At 47.7% G+C, this 19,008-nt stretch overlaps 1 protein-coding gene across 3 annotated transcripts in view; it reads right to left on the minus strand.

The window, feature by feature from the left end:
* Slc25a44 (solute carrier family 25 member 44) overlaps positions 1 to 10,828 on the minus strand; it is a 15,073-nt gene extending 4,245 nt beyond the window's left edge. The window contains exons 1-3 of one of the 3 annotated variants that reach the window (XM_036189943.1): positions 10,685 to 10,828; positions 6,402 to 7,039; positions 881 to 1,008 (exon numbers count right to left, since the gene is read on the minus strand). In XM_036189943.1, coding sequence (XP_036045836.1) covers positions 881 to 1,008; positions 6,402 to 7,026 — 753 coding nt within the window. In that variant the 5' untranslated portion in view covers positions 7,027 to 7,039; positions 10,685 to 10,828. Of the gene's footprint in view, positions 1 to 880; positions 1,009 to 6,401; positions 7,040 to 10,431 lie in introns of all 3 variants that reach the window. The other 2 variants (XM_036189942.1, XM_036189944.1) reach the window with 2 other exon arrangements.
* Positions 10,829 to 19,008: the final 8,180 nt, after the last annotated feature.

Below are 19,008 nucleotides of genomic sequence, written 5' to 3' on the forward strand. Positions count from 1 at the left end.
CTTGGCAAGGCCAGCACTTCTAAAAGCAGGTATGACAGTACACACCTCTAACCCAGTACTCTAGAGGAGAAGGGTCAGGGGTTCAAGGCCATCATCAGGGCTAGTTATAGAGCTCAAATCCAGCCTGGTGTACACGAGAACCTGTCTTAAGGGTAGGGGAAAAAAAGGACCGGCAAGATGGCTCAATGGGTAAAGGCTCCTGCCAGGCCTGAAGACCCGAGTTTGATTCCCAGGGCCACAGGATGCTAGTAAAGGACTCGCCCACTCACACAAGTTTTCTTCTAGCTTCTGCTCATTCCATGTCAATCTCATGTACACATGCATGCACACACAATAAATAAATGTAGTAGTCTTGAACGGAAAGGGACATTTTTGTCTCTCTTCCCATTTTTCTCAAGGGTCCTCCTCCTCCTCACTCCTCCCAGATCTCAACATTAGAGACCACCTCTTTGATTTCAGTCTCTCATTCTCTGTGAATTCAGAGCCTAGTGGGAAAATCAGAGACTTTGGAAGTTAATATGAAACAATAATTCTAATCACCACAGGCTGCAAGGAGGGTAGCTTAGGAGCTAGGCTAAGAGAGTATGGAACAGATTTCAACTGACAGCTAGAAGAAAGCAGAAAGAGTTCCCAGAGACCGGGCAGCTAATGGGTGCAGACATACGAGGTGCAGACAGGGTAAGGAAAACAGTGTGGACACATTCAAGCGCTCAGCTGGTATCTGACAGATAAGCACAGGAAGGGACTTGGATGGTCGTAAGGCTGACTAGACATCAGGGTCATGGCACACTGAGGTCACAGGGACACTGGAGGCCTACAGCTCTTGCTTCTAATCTCGGAGTCAGGGTAGGGAGGTGACTGGGGAGGAGGCCAGTGTTACCTGCACACGGGTTCGGATGACATCCATGGGGTTGGTGAGGACGGAGGCAGTGGCTGCAGCCAGGGGCCCAGAGATGGCTTGGAAGACAATGTGGGGGCACTCCTGAGGACACAGGTGCGACAGCCGCTCTGGAATCCAGGGAGAGACAACGCCTCAAGATACAAGGTACGTCCCCCGCCCTCACAATGCCTTTACAGCCAAGACAAGCCCACAGTCCTCTACCATCTCGGACCTTTACGCTATCTCTTTTGCTTCTCTGCGTCTACCTGCACCCACCAAAAATTCATAGTGTATATCTCTGGAGCTTTTCAGATGCCATTTTGGACATATCATCCATTTTAAAAGGACAAGACTTAGAAAGGGATTTAAAAAACTCTTTGTAGGGCAGGAGAGATGGCTCAGAGGTTAAGAACACTGGCTGCTCTTCCAGAGGTCCTGAGTTCAATTCCCAGCAACCACATGGTGGCTCACAACCATCTTTAATGAGATCTGACGCCCTCTTTCAGCATGCAGGCAGAACACTGTATACATAATAAATAAATCTTAAAAAAAAACAAAAAACAAAACCTCTTTGCTTGGTGACTCCTTTCATCTGATAGACAGAAAATCATTTCTGATGTAAAAACAAAAGCACATACTGCACGTTTCCGTATGTGGCATTCTAGTAGGTAACACTTGAAACCACGTGATCAGCCAGGCAGGGCACGGCAGCTCCAGCCTGTCATCTGAGCACCCGGAGACTGAGGCGGGATTGCTATTGGCTTGTTACCACATGGCTGCAGAGAGAACCCCAGGCCAGCTCCAGCTTGAGGGTGAGTGAGGCCCTGTCTCAAATTATTAAAAAATGTGACGCTGATACACAGTGGTCTCTAAGGAAGGGACCGGGTGACTGGCATTTACATACTGCAAACCTTTTCCTTTCAGAGTTCTTTACCTTTAGGAGGTTGGGGGAAGACAAGGTATCATGGACCCAGGCTGGCCTGGAACTCAGTATGAGGGTGAGGATGAGCTCTGAACCTCCTGTCATCACCTCCAAGTACCGGGATTATAGACATGTGGCTCCACAGCCGGTCTACACGGTGCCGGAGATGGCTCCCAGGACTTCAACATGGCAGGCAAGCACTCTACCCATTCAGCCACATTCCTAGCCCTTCAAAATTCATTTGGAAATTTTATGTAAATATTTTTACAAATATAAACAATTAATATTAAAATAGGAAGTCTTACCCTACAGTGAGGACCAGCTTATTCCAAGAAAGAAAAATGGCCAGTCGTGATGGAGCATGTCTTTAATCCCAGTGTTTGGGAGGCAGAGACTGGCAGATCCCTGAGTTCAAGGCCAGTTTCAGGACATCCAGGGCTGCACAGAGAAATGGTCTCAAAAAACCAAAGCAAACAAACAAAAGCTGCAGCCAGGTATGGTGATGCACTTAAAAGACAAAGGCTGGAGGGCCAAGGGTGGGGGCTGGGGTGGGGTCTAAGGTCATCTTCAACTACAGAGTGAGTTCCAGGTCAACTCAGACTACACGAGACTCTGTCTCAAGAAAATCAAAAGGGGTTCAATTAGCAGAGTGCTCTCCTAGCATGCATGGAGCCTAGGGTGTACAGAGCCTAGCATGCATGAAGTTCTGGGTTTGGTCCCCAGCACATAAAACCAGGCATGGTGGCATATGCTAATTCCAGGAGGATCAGAAGTTCAAGGCTACATGAGTCTATTTAAATTAAAAAAAAAAAAAAAAAAAAAAAAAGCCAGGCTTAGTGATGCATGCTTGTAATTTTTATGAGGCCAACCATGTCTCCCAGAATAAGAACAATAACACCAAGGCCTGTTTTCTCATAGTGCCACTGGGAAGTGTGCCTGCAAATAAATTCTCTGCCTTACTCTCTTTTGAGGTAAAAGACAGAGTTCATTTATTTAGTCAACAAAGATTCAGTGAGTAGCATGGGTTGACCACCCTGGATCCTGAGGGCAGGACGGAGAATAAAAGCGCCCAGATTCTGGCCCTCAGGAGGTACACATTCTAGTAGGAAAGAAGGGACACTAGACAAAGAAAAGGAGGACCCAAAGCCCTGCAGAAGGTGAGACTACAGCTCAGATCAAGTGGCAGAGGAAGGCAGGGGATGCCAACAGAAGCAAGCTGACTGTAGACCCGGCCCAGGGACCACCTGGTGGTGGGTCTACGCCACATGTGCCCGGGGCCAAGAGCTTTCCGAGGACAGCAGCTATCAAAGACCAGGCAGCAGCATGCCTGAGGGGCGCAGGGGCAGCAGGACCAGGGACTCAGAGCAGTGAGTGAGACTCGGTAAGTCACCAAAGGCCCTGAGGATTCTAGAATTCAGGCTAAAACAGGAGGTCACAGCCTCATAATCTCCAAGATTTCCTCCCAAGGCTTTCTCTTCTACGGCCAGTCACCAGTCCTTAGAAGTCTTTCTCAGGTGCCCGGTGCTGGTGGTTTGTGGCTAGGGAGGTTAGGGTTAGAGGAGAGGGGGAGGGCAGGGCTGGCAGAGGCAGAGGCTTCAGCCTCAGTCGACATGGCAGAGTTCCAGAAGCCTGACAGGGCCACCTCTTCCCCAGTCCCTAACTGGGCTTCTCCCCAAAGTCAAGCATGTCAACAGAAACGGTGATCTGGAGTCTGTCTCCGGGCGCCCTTTTTCTCCCGAGGAAGGCATTTTGCAATCATTAGACTGTAGCACCAAAATCGTGTATGCACGGGCCCAGACATGCACGCTGCACAGGATCCAGATTCCAGCTCTAGTCCTGTACACTCTAGTACAACACTAGCTCCTGGAGCTCACAGAGAGGATGGAGAGTTAAAAGGGCAAGACAGGGTCCATGTCTTTCTTCCCTCTTCTTTATTTGTTCAACGATGTTTACCGAGCATCCTAATCAACAGGCAGAGCAAGTCCAGACTGACTCTGTTCGACTATCTTCTGGCTAAGTGACTTTGACCCCAGTAATAAATGAATATTTATTTAATGTTTGCTAAATGCCAGGCATTATAATAAACACTAGACCCATGGAGAGAAAGAAGAGCCACGCATGTGGTGCACACCTTTAATCCCAGCACCTGGGAGACTCTACATAGCAAGTTCCTGGCCAGGGGGTCTCAAAAACAAACAAACAAACAAATAAATAAAAACAGAGAAATATTGTCATGGATCTTCAGATTCTAATTAAGGAGCTAGAAAATAGAGATAGTTCTCGCTGGGCGCGGTGGCACACATCTTTAATCCCAGCACTCGGGAAACAGAGGCAGGCAAATCTCTGTAAATTCAAGGCCAGCCTGTACTACATCATGGGTTCCTGGACAGCCAGGGCTAGGAACAACCTGTAGCAAAAAACAGCAAAAAAGGGTTGTTTTTTTGTTTGTTTGTTTGTTTTTTAACGAAGGTGACATTGAAGCCTGAAGTATGAGAAGCCAGTCACCTAAAGAATAGAGGAAAAGGTGCCCCCGGCAGAGAGTGCTACCACTGAGTGGCAGGCCCAGCTTTGTAACTAGAACTTAAGAGACTAGTCCATCAGGAACATGGGTAATGTACAGAGGCAGGAGGATCACAAATACAAGGCCTGCAAGGACTACAGAACAAGTCCAACCCAGTAGCTTAGTGAGATGCTGTCTCACCATCAAAAGCATGAACAGGCCAGGTGGCAGTGGCACACGCCTTTCTTTAATCCCAGCACTCAGGAGGCAGAGCCAGGTGGATCTCTGTGAGTTCGAGACCAGCCTGGTCTACAGAGTGAGATCCAGGACAGACACTAAAACTATACTGAGAAACCCTGTCTCGAAAAACCAAAAAAAAAAAAAAAAAAAAGCATGAACAGGGGCTGGTAGAGTTCCCTAGCATAGATGAAACATCAGCTCTGATCCCTAGTGCTACATAAACCACATGTGCTCAAGCCTTTAATCCCAGCACCCAGGAGGTAGAGGGAGGAGGATTTGAAATTCAAGGTCAGGCAGCCTACTGATCTATCAGACAAGCTAGGGCTATAAAATGAGGCTTTATCTCATAAAGAAAAGAAAAAAAAGGTCATCTTCAAGTACATAGTTAGTCTGAGGCCATCGTAGGATACACAGTGAGACTGTGTCAAAAACAAGCTGGGCATGGTGACACATGCCTGTCATCCCAGCTCGTGGATGGAAGGTGGAGGTTTAAAGTCATTCTTGGCTGCAGAGCAAGTTTAAGGCCAGATTGGATAATATGAGACCTTGATTCAAATACAAAAGCACTAGGTGGGTAGAGGCAGCAGGATCAGTCAGTGGTTTAAGGCCAGCCTGAAGTACGTAAGTCCCAATCAAAAAACAGAACAAAAACAAAAACAACACACACAAACTTCAAGAACAAACACAAAATTAGCTAAGTGTGGTGGTGTAAGCCTGTAATTCCAGCAGCAGAGGAGACAAAGGCAGGACCTTACCAAACAATAAAATTTAAGCTGGGCATCCCCTCCTGTACCCTAGTACTTTAGAGATTGAAGCAATAAAACTCCTGAGAGTTCAAGGTCAGCCTGAGCTACATACTGAGTTTCAGGCTACCTTGGGCTGTAGAATAAGACCCTATTTTAAAAACAATCAAGGGGCTGGAGATGGCCTAGTGGTTAAGAACACTGACTGTTCTTCCAGAGGACTTGGGTTCAATTCCCAGCACCCACATGGCAGCTCACGACTGTCTGTAACTCCAGTTTCAAGGAACCGACACCCTTACACAGGCAAAACACCAATGCACAATAAATAAATTAATTAATTAGGAAAAAAATCAATAGTTTTTAAAGAGCCATTGATGCAGTTCAATGGCCAAGCAGCTACTTATGTGTAAGGGTGCATGAAGCCTCGTGCTCAGTCCCTGGTACTACAGCCAGAGCCTTCAGTGCACAGAGCCCCACAGTTAGAATGTCGGCTGAGACCTCTGGACAGCTTTGGCTGACAATGCTATAGAACGTGGGTATACAGGGAAACATAACTCTAAGTATTCATAAGTCAAGTGAGGCCAAAGGCCAGAGGCAGACTCTAGAGAAAACACCCTCCTAGAACTTGCTTTTCTACAGTGCTAGGGGTTAAACCTCAGGACTCATGCATGCTAGCCAAGCTCTCTCTTCAACTGAGCTACGTGCCCAGCTTTCCTAAGTGCCTGCTGAGGAAATCCTAGCACTTGTGGAGCAATGCTGTTAGCTCTACAGTGTTGTTCTATGGTGAGTTCAAAGCCAGTCTAGGTTAAACATGGAGACCCTGTCTCACAAAAACAGAAGAAAAAACACTGATTGCCAGAATGTACTCCCAAAGGGTAAGGGTGATAGATAGTACAGGGTTCATTTTACCACAAAGTCGAGATGAAATACTGTGGTAAGTAGAAGAAACAGAGCTAGCAAAACTAGGGTTCAGCTGGTTTTGCCAGCATGCGCCTGTGACCCCAGCACTCAGTGGAGCTAATGGACCCCCTCTATACTCATCTCCACTTTAAAACCACGCAGAAACAACAGTATCCCTGCCCCACCAGTAAGAGCTCCCTTCTCAGGCCTGCTTACCTGCATAGAAGTGGTAAAAGGGCCACCACACAGCACTGTTTGGGATATATGTCAGCAGTGAGGCCACATAGCCTCGGTAGAAGCCTCGAAGCCCATCAGCCCGCAGAATTTGCCTGATGATGTCCTTAGTCTGGCCAAAGGCAATTAGCCCTTGTCCCTCCAAGTTCCCACGAACTTGGAAGCGACCCATTTTCTCACCCTTGCGCTGCATCATCAGGTGCTGGGAGACAACATCAATGGGCACCGTGATGCTCTGGGCCACGAGGGAGGCAGAGCCCCCGGCTACCAGTGATTTGACTGTGTTACTCTGGCTGTAGTCAGCTACAAATTTCCGGGTCAGCTCATAAGTGGTGACATAGCACTGGCCAGAGAAGAGCGTGAAGGTGTTGACCAGAAAACCCCGGTAGAGGCCAGCCACTCCATCTGCTCGGAGGATCTTGACGAAGGCATCAAAGGTCCCATGGTAGAGGCTCTTGCCCTTCTGAACCTGCAGCCGAGTGCGGATGAGGGTGAATGGGTACATGCTAACCCGGATCATCATGGTCATTGCCACACCAAACACATAGAACTTCTTCTTGTCTAGGTGTTCCCACTCGATGATCTGGATGTTTCGCTTGTCCTCCATTGTGCCAGAAGACCTGGGATTTGGGCAGGCAGGGGGATGTGAGGAAGATCAGAACTCCATTTCTTTTCCCCCCTGCCTAGGCTTCAAAGTCACCTTCTCAGGCTGTATCTCTTAGGACCCTCACCTCAGCAAAGCCTAGCCTTCAAACAGCCTGATTCTGTCCGTACACAACCCAGGGCAGCCCCTCTACACTTCTGTCCTGACCAATCTTCCCAACTCAGAGTCCTTCCTCCAAAAATCATTCCTCACCACATGACAAAGCTAGGCCACCCTCACCTTAGCCTCTACTCAGCTTGTAGGACCGTCCATTCTGAATTTTGTCTCTGCCTAGGTCTCGGCATCAGAGTCCTGAACACGGATCATTCTCTGTCTTACTTGCCAGAGCATGCTTAGGATGCTGTGGGCAATCCATCTACCTGGAATCAAGGCCTACATGGCTAATGGGATGTCACAAAGTGACACAGAGGAGGCTCCTGGTTCCTCTGAAGAAGCAACCACCTTTTCATTTCCAGTGTGAGTCACCTTACTAACATTTGCTGCCTGCTTACCTCAATTCTGCCCCCTAAACTGGCTGCTCTGACCACCCCTGCCCTACCGTCACCATAATTTATGTTTTCTCTAGTCTATATTAGAAGAAAGGGGAGGAAAGATTACAGGCAGGGATTTCACACTACGAGGCGTTCCCCAACCACCTCCCCACTCTCCAGGGATGGAGTCTAAAAGTCAGGTTCAGGCCAAAGGTCGGAGTCCTCTTTGGCCATTAGCTAACCCCAGAAAGAGTAAAGAACCACCTGAGCTGGTTTCCCTTCAGAGTCTAGAAAGCGACAGGACCTGCTGGAATCGGGGCTGCCAACCCTAGGTGTGCAAACCACAAACAACAACAGAAGATCCCTGGAACTTGAGCAAACTGAAGGCTGTGTAATAGGTCCAATGCAGCCAGCTCTGAGTCATACAGCTGCTCAGCAAGGAGACAAGACAGAAGCCAAGATCTCTACTCCACTACGCCTCCGGTGCCATGCCAGTTGAAGAGATCAACACAGGTCCAGTGACTGCCTGCTCTCTCAGCTTTACTCCAGAGAGAGCTGGGGCTGTGCTGAGCTGATTGGCTGAGCAGGCATGTGGTCATCAGAAGATAAACAGCAGGGCTCAAGCTGGGGCCTCCTGCCGGGCATGCACAAACTGCATGCAGTACAGGGCAGAAGGGCAGAGCAATGAAGGATTCTGTTCCAAGACCTGGTCTCATGGGCACCTTCTTCACCTCTGAAGATAAGGCCCCCTGTGCAGGCATTTCTAGTGAGCAATCCTAAGGCAGGACCCACCGCTCCATGTCCCCTCTGGCCTTCATCTGTCACATGTGTCAGTCACTCTAATTGCTCTGGAGGGAGCCACTAAAGGTCATGACTCAACCAATAAAACACCACATTAGAGGACTAAGGGGGTGTTACACCCTTGGAAAAGAAGAAGTTTCTCCCCTAAAAGCAGGATCTCAGCTTGCTCACTGTCATCTAACTCGCAGACGTCCCGCTGAAATATGTTTCTCCTGTTTCATCTGCTGCAAAATCCTCTTGGCAGAAATCTGAACACAAACATTCTTCAGCCTTTCTTTCTCCTGGTTCTGCCAGTCCAACTTCTTTGTGGCCCTCTGTCAAACCCTTGTTTGTGTGCTTGACAACAACTCTGGACTCTCTGGCCCCTTTACAACTAACTGTGCATGGGGCTAGGGATGTAGCTCAGTTGACAGAGTGGCTGCCTCGCACGTGCTAGGCCCTAAATTCAGTCCCCAGCATGGCATAAAAAAACAGGTGTGGAGCTGGAGAGATGGCTCAGCGGTTAAGAGCACTGGCTGTTCTTCCAGATTCCAGAGGTCCTGAGTTCCATTCCCAGCAACCACATGGTGGCTCACAACCATCTGTAATGAGATCTGGTGCCCTCTTCTGGCCTGCAACCATGCATGTAGGCAGAACACTGTATACATAATAAATAAATAAATCTTAAAAAAAAAACAAAAAAAAACCAGGTGTGATGGCCCATGCCGACAGTCCCAGCATTTGGGAGGCAGAGGCAGAGGTTAATGACAAGTCTACAATCATCTTTGATTATATAGCAAGTCCAAAGCCAGTCAGGGTTACAAGAATCCCTGGTTTAAACACAAAACGAAACACTGTGAATTATTAAGTCCTTTCTGTGCATCCCAACGGGTAGCCCAGATTAGGAAGCATTTTATACTTGAGGTTGCCAAATGAAACGGAGGACAAACCAGTATGCACTCTGTCACTTCCACTCAGCTCACATCATAAAATTCACTAGACTTTTCACTTGGCTTGGCCGTTGCTGCGGGTTTTGCTGTTTGTTTTGTATGGGTCTCACGGGGCCCATGCTGGCCTTGAACACTCCTGTCTTTACCACTTCCTAAATGCTGGGATTACAGATGGGAGCCACCACATCCTTGTCCAGTTTATTCGGCACTGGGCTCCTGCGTGCTATGCAAACAAACATTCTACCAACTGAGCCAGATCATCAGCCCTTGGAGCTCCTAACTGTGAAAGGATTTTGTTCACAGTAAAGTATTTCTCACTGCACAAAGTGCTATTGATCAGTGATGCGCTAAGTCCTCGACACCCACGGTGATCCACAGATCAGCAGCTTGGGCATTACCTGGAGTTGCCTATACAAGAGCAGAGTCAGGTGTGGTAGCACATGCTTGCCACTTCAACACAAGGGGGCTGAGGCAAGAGAAACGGGAGTTCAAAGTCAGCCTGGGTCACACAGCACGACCCTGCCTTGCTGGGGGAAGGGGAGTTCAGGCCATACCTTACACCTGCTGATTAAGAAATAACACTGACAGCTCTAGGTGGTTTACATGTGCGTCCAAGTGTAGGGAGCGCTGCTTTAATTACTAGAGATTGCCAGTTTTATGAGAATTATAACTATTCTTGGAGTCCAAGATCCCTAGGACTAGGTTAGAAGCCCTCTGACTCACACAATAATGACCAATTGGTCCATTCCGATCTTTTCCGTCGACCACTCCCACCACGTCAGGTTACTTGGTGCTGGTCAACTCCCGACCAGACACCCAGGGGGTTGCAGTTCTTAGAAACGAATACTAACCAGCTCCCTCCCTCCCTTCTGCCCTCTGGGCCACACCAGGCTCTGCATTCGGAGCTGTCACCCACTCGAACGTGAACGCTCTATCCTGGAACACCTGTCCCGCTCACTATTCATTGCCCTTCCCTGGGTCCTGGCGATGTTCCCTCCCACTTGGGAGGCAGCCTCCCCCCTCCGGCACGGTGAGATTCCCACCCAGTCTTCCTTGGTCTTCAATATAGGTTTCCACGTGATCCCTCATCACAGACACCACATGACAATCCCCTCCACATACTCCACGTGACACCCTCCTTTATGCACCTTCGGTCCGGCTCTGGCACGGCCAACTCAGGGTCCTTGGGTATGCCCCTTGCCATGCTTCTCTAGACGTCAGCCTCTCATGCTCCAATGCCAGGCAGAGATGCCTCGCCGGACTTGCCTTTCGTGGCCAAAACTGCAGGGCGGCTTCCCATGGCGATGTAGCCCCGCAGAGCAGACATCCGCTGCCTCCTCGACAAGTCGGTCCTTAGGTACCTCTGATCCCTCAAGGCACCCTAGCACCGCTGTCGCTTACCTTCTCAGACCCCGGCGGTTCGGCCGCGCCTGAGAAATCCAGGCCTGAACTTCTAGAACGCAGTCCGCGCACTACCCTCCATTCCCAGCGGCAGCCAGACTCGGTTTGCATCTTCCTCCATCTCGCCTGGGATCCTGGTACTGCCGGAACCGGAAACCGGGATGCTGTCATTCCCGCCCACTGTGAAGTAGCTGTAATTCCACCAATGGCATTCTCAGCCTTTGAGCCTCCCTCTAGGAGCGCCTCTTCGGCCATCTTGGATTAGGGAAGTAGCCACGCCTACTTTAGCTTCCATATGCCCTCAAGTCTGCCACGCGTGCGTGTCCCGCTAGGGACCTTCGTAATTGGCTGACACCAAGAGTCAGAAGTAGCTGCTCCCTCCTTCTCTCCCTTTCCCTTTCTTTTTCTTCCTCCCTTTCTTCTCGTTTCTTTTTTCTTCTCTTTTTTTATTTTCCTTTCTTTCTTGCTATGCAGGCCTGTCTGACCTCCCACTTGTTAATCCCCCTGCCTCAGCTTTCCAAGTGCTGCGATCACAGACCTGCGTCTCCGCGCCCGGTTGCCGGAGCTCTTCTTGACAACACAGTTAAAATGAGGCACCTTTTAGAGTATGATTTTCAGCAGAGAGAGGAAGGGAATCTAATCGTTAATTTTCCGTACCTAGTCTCATTTTTGGAGCCCAAACAGAAGAGGTCAAAGTGCAGCGGGCACCGGTGTAGGAACTCAAACTGGAGAAACGAACTGACTCCAGCTCTGGGTGTGGTTTCACCCATTCGCAGGTTTAAAAGTCGTTTGTTTATTCTATACTTTGATTCTATGCTGGTTAGTGGGTTGTTTTGTTTTGTTTTGTTTTTTATTTGTTTTGTTTTGTTTATTCTTTTGTCAACCTGATACCGGCTAGACTCATCTGGGAAGAGGGAATGGCAACTGAGTAATCGCTTTCAGTGGACTGGCCTGTAAGCCAGTAGGTTTGGCGTCTTATTGGTTAATGATTAATGTGGAAAGGCAGTCCACTGTGGGTTGTGCTGCCCTTGGGCAGGCTGAATGTGAGCCTAAGGAGAAAGGCGTCATGTAGTCGCGCAGTCTCTGCTTCAGTTCTGGCCTCCTGGTTCCTGCCTTGAGTCTCTGCTTTTAAGTTCCTTTCATTATGAACTATAACTTTTATAACATGGTGGCTCACAACCATCTGTAATGAGATCTGGTGCCCTCTTCTGGCATGTAGGCAGAACACTGTATATACAATAAATAAATATATCTGGGGAAAAAAGATTAAGAAAACCCTGGTTGTATGTGCTTGCATATGCCTTTAGTTCCAGCACTTAGGAGGCAAAGGCAGAAGGATCCCTGCCAGTTCAAAGCCAGCCTAGTCTACATAGTGAGTTCCAGGACAGCCAGGACTACAAAGTGGTGAGACCTTGTCTCAAAAAACCAAAACAGAAAAAGAAAGAAAGAAACCCTTTCCCAAGTTATTTTTGGTTTTCATTTTCGAGACAAGGTTTCTCTGTGTAGTCCTGGTTGTCCTAGAGCTCACTGAAATCCTCTTGCCTCTGCCTCCCAAGGGTTGGGATTACAGGCGTGCACTGCCACCGCCAGGCCCAAGTTGCTTTTGGTCATGATGTTTATCACAATAGAAAGCAAACTAGGACACTGTCTTCCATTTTTATTTTTGTTTTGGAATTCACTGATACATAAAGATTCGGGATATGAATATTAATTAATGGTACCATGTGAATTTGTTTTGTTTTGAGCTGGGGTCTCACACTTGTAGCCCAAGCTATTTTGAGACTTTTTGTGGTCCTAGGGTGACCTCAGACTTACAGCAGTGGTCCTGCCTCATTTTTGCATGTTCTGGGATCACAGGCATGAGCCACCATGATGACCTTTGACATTTTGTGGGGGAGGGGGGGGTTATGAGACAGAGTTTCTCTGTGTAATAGGCGTGGCTGTCCTGGAACTTGTTCTGTAGACTAGGCTGGCCTTGACCTCAGAGATCTACCTTCCTCTGCTTCCCAAGTGCTGGGAATAAAGGCATGGGCATGCACCACCACCACCCGGCAACCTTGAATTTTTTAATACACTTTGTTTGTTTGTTTGTTTTTATTTTTGTTTTTCCAGACAGGGTTTCAAAACCACCACTGCCCGGCTATACACTTTTTTTGAGATTGTAGTGTAATCACATCATTTCATCCCTCTGGCTTCCTTGCCCCTGCCCCACCCCTCCCGTGTTCCCACCTTGTTCTCATTCAAATCCATTGACTCTTTTTCTTTAAGTGTGTGTGTATAAAACACCTGCTCAGGCTGGAGAGATGGCTCAGTGTTTAAGAGCACTGGCTGCTCTTCCAGTGGACCAGGTTCAATTCCCAGCACCACATGGCAGCTCACAACTGTCTGTAACCCGACACTCTTACACAGCAAAACATTACTAATGCAGATTAAAAAAAAAAAAAAAGTTTATAAAAAGCTGGGTGGTGGTGGCGGTGGTGGCGGCGGCGGCGGCGGCGGCGGCGGCGGCGGCGGCGGCGGCGCACACACTTTTAGTCCCAGCACTTGGGAAGCAGAGGCAGGCGGATCTCTGTGAGTTCAAGGCCAGCCTGCTCTACAGAGCAAGATCCAGGTCAGGCACCAAAACTACACAGAGAAACCCTGCCTCGAAAAAACAAAACAAACAACAAACGAAATATTTGCTCAGTCCATATAATGTTACTCGTATATATGTCTTTGGGGCTGACCATTTGTATAGGATAATCAGTTGTGTGCGCTTCTTTGGGAAGACTGAACTTTATGATTCTGAACCCAGAGTCTCACTCTGTAGTCAAGGGTGACCTCAAACAAGCTGATCTTACCTCAAGTGCCTTCCTTCACGGCTGCACTGTTCACATCAAAATCCTTCACACTTTATGTTACCTGGGAGTACTAGCCTGGAATCACCTCCTATTCCTAATCTCAGGCAGGGGTGTGGTCAGGCAAGGGTTGGTCAGGCAGTATCTACAAGCAGAACAGAGTGCTGCAGAGACAGCCTCACTGTCCACAGTGCTGGGGCATCTTCTTTAACCAGCTGGTCCCTTGTGATTGGCAGTGGCTGTGATGATGACTCAGCCGGTTACGTCAAGAAGGGGCGTGGTTTGTCACACAGGGACTCCAGCAGGTGTCCTCATGCCCACCTGGCCTGGATTGCTGTTTTGTTTGTGTACTTTCTGTCTTTCATGTGCTACGAAGGCCAGAGTGGGATTTTTTTCTTTTGTTTTTCAAGACAGGGTTTCTCTGTGTAGCTTTGGAGCCTGTCCTGGAACTCACTCTGTAGCCCAGGCTGACCTTGAACTCACAGAGATCCACTTGGTTCTGCCTCCCAGAGTGCTGGGATTAAAGGTGTGCGCCACCCCCCCACCCCCGGGATGTTTTTTTTTTTAATCAGTGTGTTCAAGCCATTTGCTCATTGGTACGTACTCTGCACCTTACAATGCTGGTGGCATTCTAGTAGATCCTGTGGCTAAGTGATGAATAGATTTCCAAGATGGGAGAGCTCCCGGCACCAAAGCAGCATTGTGTCAACAGGCTTTGGGATACTAATGCCGTGTGGGGCACTAGAAAAGTACCTTTGGAAGACAGTGGTTGGAGTAGGAGACACTGCACACATAAAACAACCTCACCACTAGCTCACCAAGGCCAGCTGTCTGTTCAGTGTGAATCACAAAGCAGCAGGACTTCAGGGAAGGCCCAGGGGAGTAGCAGGTAGGCTCGGGGCTCAGTGGCAAAGGAGCCGGAAGCAAAACGCACCATCCCTAAGGCTCTTTTCATTTTATTCTAAATTAAAGGAAAAGCTGGTTGGGCTCTGAGACAGGATCGTGTTCAGAAAGCTCCTCTTATTCTAGCGTGTGTTCGTGCGTGCGTGCGTGTGTGTGTGTGTGTGTGTGTGTGTGTGTGTGTGTGTGTTTTTGTTCGCGCGTCCAGGCCCCCCCTTAGTGAGGAGGTATTGGGAGTTGATAGCTGATAGCTACAGGTGGAGGAAGAATCATATTCAAATTCTTTCTCTCCCTTTCTCTCTCTTTTTAAAACACATTTCCCGTGTTCCAGTGGATGACCACATAACTGTAAACACATGGGCAGCACTAACTGAACTTAGCAGGTTATCAAAAAAGAGGACATGGGGTTGAGAGGGGGCCATACTGGGAACAATTTAGGAAAAGCTGGGGAGAGAAATGGGGGTAGATAGATATTGTATAAAATTCTCAAGAATAAAGAAAATTAACAAGAAAACAGTTTAGCTCTGTGGTTGGCTTGAATACATTGATTAAAAAAAAAAAAAAAGCCGGGTGGTGGTGGCGCACGCCTGTAATCCCAGCACTCGGAAGGCAGAGGCAGGTGGATCTCTGTGAGTTCGAGGCCAGCCTGGTCTACCAAGTGAGTTCTAGGAAAGGCGCAAAGCTACACAGAGAAACCCTGTCTCAAAAAACCAAAAAAAAAGAAAGAAAGAAAAAACAACAACGATGACCAAAAAAACTCCAAATCACCAATAATGTGTTGGCTAAGAAACTCCATCTTGCCAGGTGGTGGTGGCCATGCCTTTAATCTCAGCAGAGGCAGGCAGATCAAAGCCACCCTGGTTTATAGAGTGAGTTTCAGGACAGCTAGGGCTACACAGAGAAACCCTGTCTCAAACTACACCCCCTCCAAAAATGAAACTCCATTTTATGCTAGACATCCATCTTAGCACCCAATAGCCATTTGTCTCTGACTCCAGTCCCTGGAAGGTAAGTTCCCAGTAACCCTGACTCAATGACCCCCCAACCCCAAAAATGTACAGCCGTGACCATCTACTTGGGATATGACTAACTGCTTGTTTCTGTAACTTGCTTACGCAGATACCCAAAGACTGTTTTGAGTCACCTTAACCCATCACTTGGCAGAACATAACAGTTTTTGTTTGCTTGCATAGACACTGAAGTTTTTCTCCTTTAAAAATTCTTCTTTCAAGCCGGGCAGTGGTGGCACACGCCTTTAATCCCAGCACTCAGAAGGCAGAGGCAGGCGGATCTCTGTGAGTTCGAGGCCAGCCTGGTCTACAGAGTAAGTTCCAGGAAAGGCGCAAAGCTACACAGAGAAACCCTGTCTGGGGGGGGGGGGGGGGGGGGGGGGGACTTTCTTTCAACCTCCTTCTCACTGCACTCTCAAATTTGGCTCAGAGGTTTTTCATCCTCCTAGCAGCTAATCAATAAATCTTTTAATTATAATTGGATTGAGTCTGTGCCATGGACTTCATGGTCTTTTCCCAAGGGCCCCAAACTCCAGAACACTTCCCCCTGCTGTCATTTAAAGAAGAGCAGGCCCAGCTTTGTATTCTCCACTTTTTACTCTGTCTTTCATCTGTCTGTCTGTCTATCTGTTGTTTGAGTCTATATCCGTGCCTGCCTGTGAATTTTAGTCAGGCGAAGAAGGGCTTTGCTTTGTCTTCACTGAACAGCATAGGAAGCATCACACGGGGAAGGAACGGGATACTTTATAGAAATCTTTAACAGATTTTATAAGAGAGTAAGTCACAGGCTCCAACTGACCCAGATAACAACGACTACCACAAACATCAACATCTGAATGTTGTGTGAAACATTCATGATGGACCTTCATTTTATAAGATTGCTTTCAACCTCTATTTTTGCTGTATTCAGCAAATGATTATTAGAACACACACATTACTCTGGGTCAGGGACATGGAAGACTACATAATTTAAGATTACAGCCACATATTAGCTCAGGGTGTAAATGTTGATTACATGGGAATCCAAGGCAAATGAGGTTGATTGTGACATTCTTCTCTTAAAGGTAGGTTAAACCAACAGGCTGAGTACACAGCAGGATATCCATGTTAAGTCTTAAGTGACTTCAAGGTGTATTATTAACTTTGACTGTGAGGTCCAGATTATTTGAAGATGTGTTACATTTGTTTATACTGTGGAACATTTGTTTAATGATACAAGATGTGTTGCATTCTTTTATGTTGTATTTGTTTAATTCTATGAAGCTGTGTTACTTTGCCTGTCTAAATACCTGATGGTTTAATAAAGAGCTGAACGGCCAATAGATAAGTGGGGCTGGTATGCAGAGAGAATAAATAGGAGAAATCTGGGAAGAGGGGAGCAAGATCAAGGAACAAAAAAAGGAGAGGACACAAGGGTCCTGCAACAGAAGAAGGAAAAGAAAAGATATACAGAAATAGAGAAAGGCCAGAGACAAAAGGTAGACAGGATAATTTAAGAGAAGCTGGCTAGAAATAAGCCAAGCTATGGCCGGGCATCATAAGAAAGAATAAGACTCTGTTTATTTGGGAGCTGGATGGCGGGCCCCTAAAGAGCCAAAGAGTAAAAAAGATCCAACAACAAAATACTCCATTCTCTTAGAAGAGATATTTTTGCCATAATGTATCACCACATAGCTCCTCTTGCCAGGGGTGCTGGTGAAAGTCTGTAATCCTGGCTACTTGGGAGGCCGAGACAGGATTACAAGTTCAGGGCCTGCAGGAGTTACAGAGTGAGTTCAATGACATATCGGGCAGGTAAGACCCTGCCTCAGAAGTATGAAAATTGACTGGCAACAGTTCAGTGTAGTTGGAGATCTTCTCTCCAGGTGCCACCAAGACCCCACAGTCCCACAACCCATGTATAAAATAATCACTCAGATGCTTATATTACTTATAAGCGGTATGGCCATGGCAGGCTTCTTGTTATCTAGTTCTTTTATCTTAAATTCATCCACTTCTATTAGTCTATACTTTGCCACTTGGTTCATGGCTTACCTGTACCTTACATCTTCTTTGTCATGCCGGTGGCTGGCAGCGTCTCTCTACCCCAGCCTTCCACCTCCCAGAATTCTCTTCTCTCTTGTCCCGCCTATACTTCCTGCCTGGCCACTGGCCAAACAGCATTTTATTTATACAGAGCGATATCCACAACAGTTCAGTGTTGTTCGAATCTAAGATGGTCTAATAATAAAAAACCCAGAGCCAAATATCAGGGTGAAAGCTGAAAGATCAGAGAAGCAGAGCAAGCCACAGCCAACCTCATCTCGCCAACTCCTCAGCCGATCCTGTTTCCACGAATCCTCAGATGGAAATCCTCTGAGTCCTCACCGGAAAGGGCCTCAGCTGAACTGCCTTAGTTCCTGTTTCCTCACACCTTACATACCTTTCTCTGCCCAGCCATGTCACTTCCTGGGATTAAAGGCATGTGTGTTTCCCAGTACTAAGTTTAAAGATGTGTGCCACCACTGCCTGACTTCGAGTGTGGCCTTGAACTCACAGAGATCCAGAGGGATCTCTGCCTCCCGAGTGATAGGATTAAGGGTGTGTGCCACCACTGCCTGACCTCTATGTCTAATCTAGTAGCTGGCTCTGTCCTCTGATCCTCAGGCAAGCTTTATTAGGGTACACCATATATCCCCACAGTTCAGTGGTAGAGCACTTGCCTAGCATGCATCATGAGACCTAGATTGAATGTAACTAGAGAGAGAGAAGATTAACAAGCATGGTAGCTCACATATGTGAGCAGCACCTAGACATGGAAGCAGGTATTTGTCATGGGTTTGAGGACAGCCTGGGTCACACTCAAAAGGCACAGCAGGATGGGAGTTTGTTTCTGGTGGTTGGGTAGCATCAGATTCTGTGTTCTTGGCCTCTTATTCAAAGAACTGAAAACAGGAGGTGGAGAGATGGCTCAGCAGTTAATGCTTATGGCTGATTCGGAAGACCTGAGTTTGGTTCCCAACAGCACCCCATTGGGTAAGTCACAATCTCCTGTAACTCTAGCCCCTAGAGACTTGATATCTTCTCCTGGACTCCTTGGGCACCTGTACCCAGAAAGGTATATACCCAAACATAGACATACATAGACACATAATTAAAAATAAAAAAATTAAAGGGGGCTGGAGAGAGGACTCATCAGTGAAAAGTACTTGTTCTCACAGAGGACTCCAGTTACATTCTCCACACCCACATGAGAGCTCACAACAGTCCAGAACTGCAGTTCCAAGAAATCCAGTGCCAGCCAGGTGGTTGTGGTGGTGGTGGTGGTAGCGGCGGCAGCAGCGCATGCCTTTAATCCCAGCACTTGGGAGGCAGAGGCAGGTGGTTGTTCTCTGTGAGTTCGAGGCCCGCCTGGTCCTGACTTTCTTGGGCACCAGGCATGCACATTGTGCACAGACATACATGTAAGCAAAACATTTACATACAAAAATTAACAAATCTAAAAGTAAAAATGACCAAAAAAATTGCAGATCTGGGGAGATGGCTGGTGTTAAAGAGTGTGTTGCGGGTTGGGGTTTAGCTCAGTGGTAGAGCGCTT

This window comes from Onychomys torridus, chromosome 6 (assembly GCF_903995425.1).
Source record: "Onychomys torridus chromosome 6, mOncTor1.1, whole genome shotgun sequence".
NCBI classification, from domain to species: domain Eukaryota; kingdom Metazoa; phylum Chordata; class Mammalia; order Rodentia; family Cricetidae; genus Onychomys; species Onychomys torridus.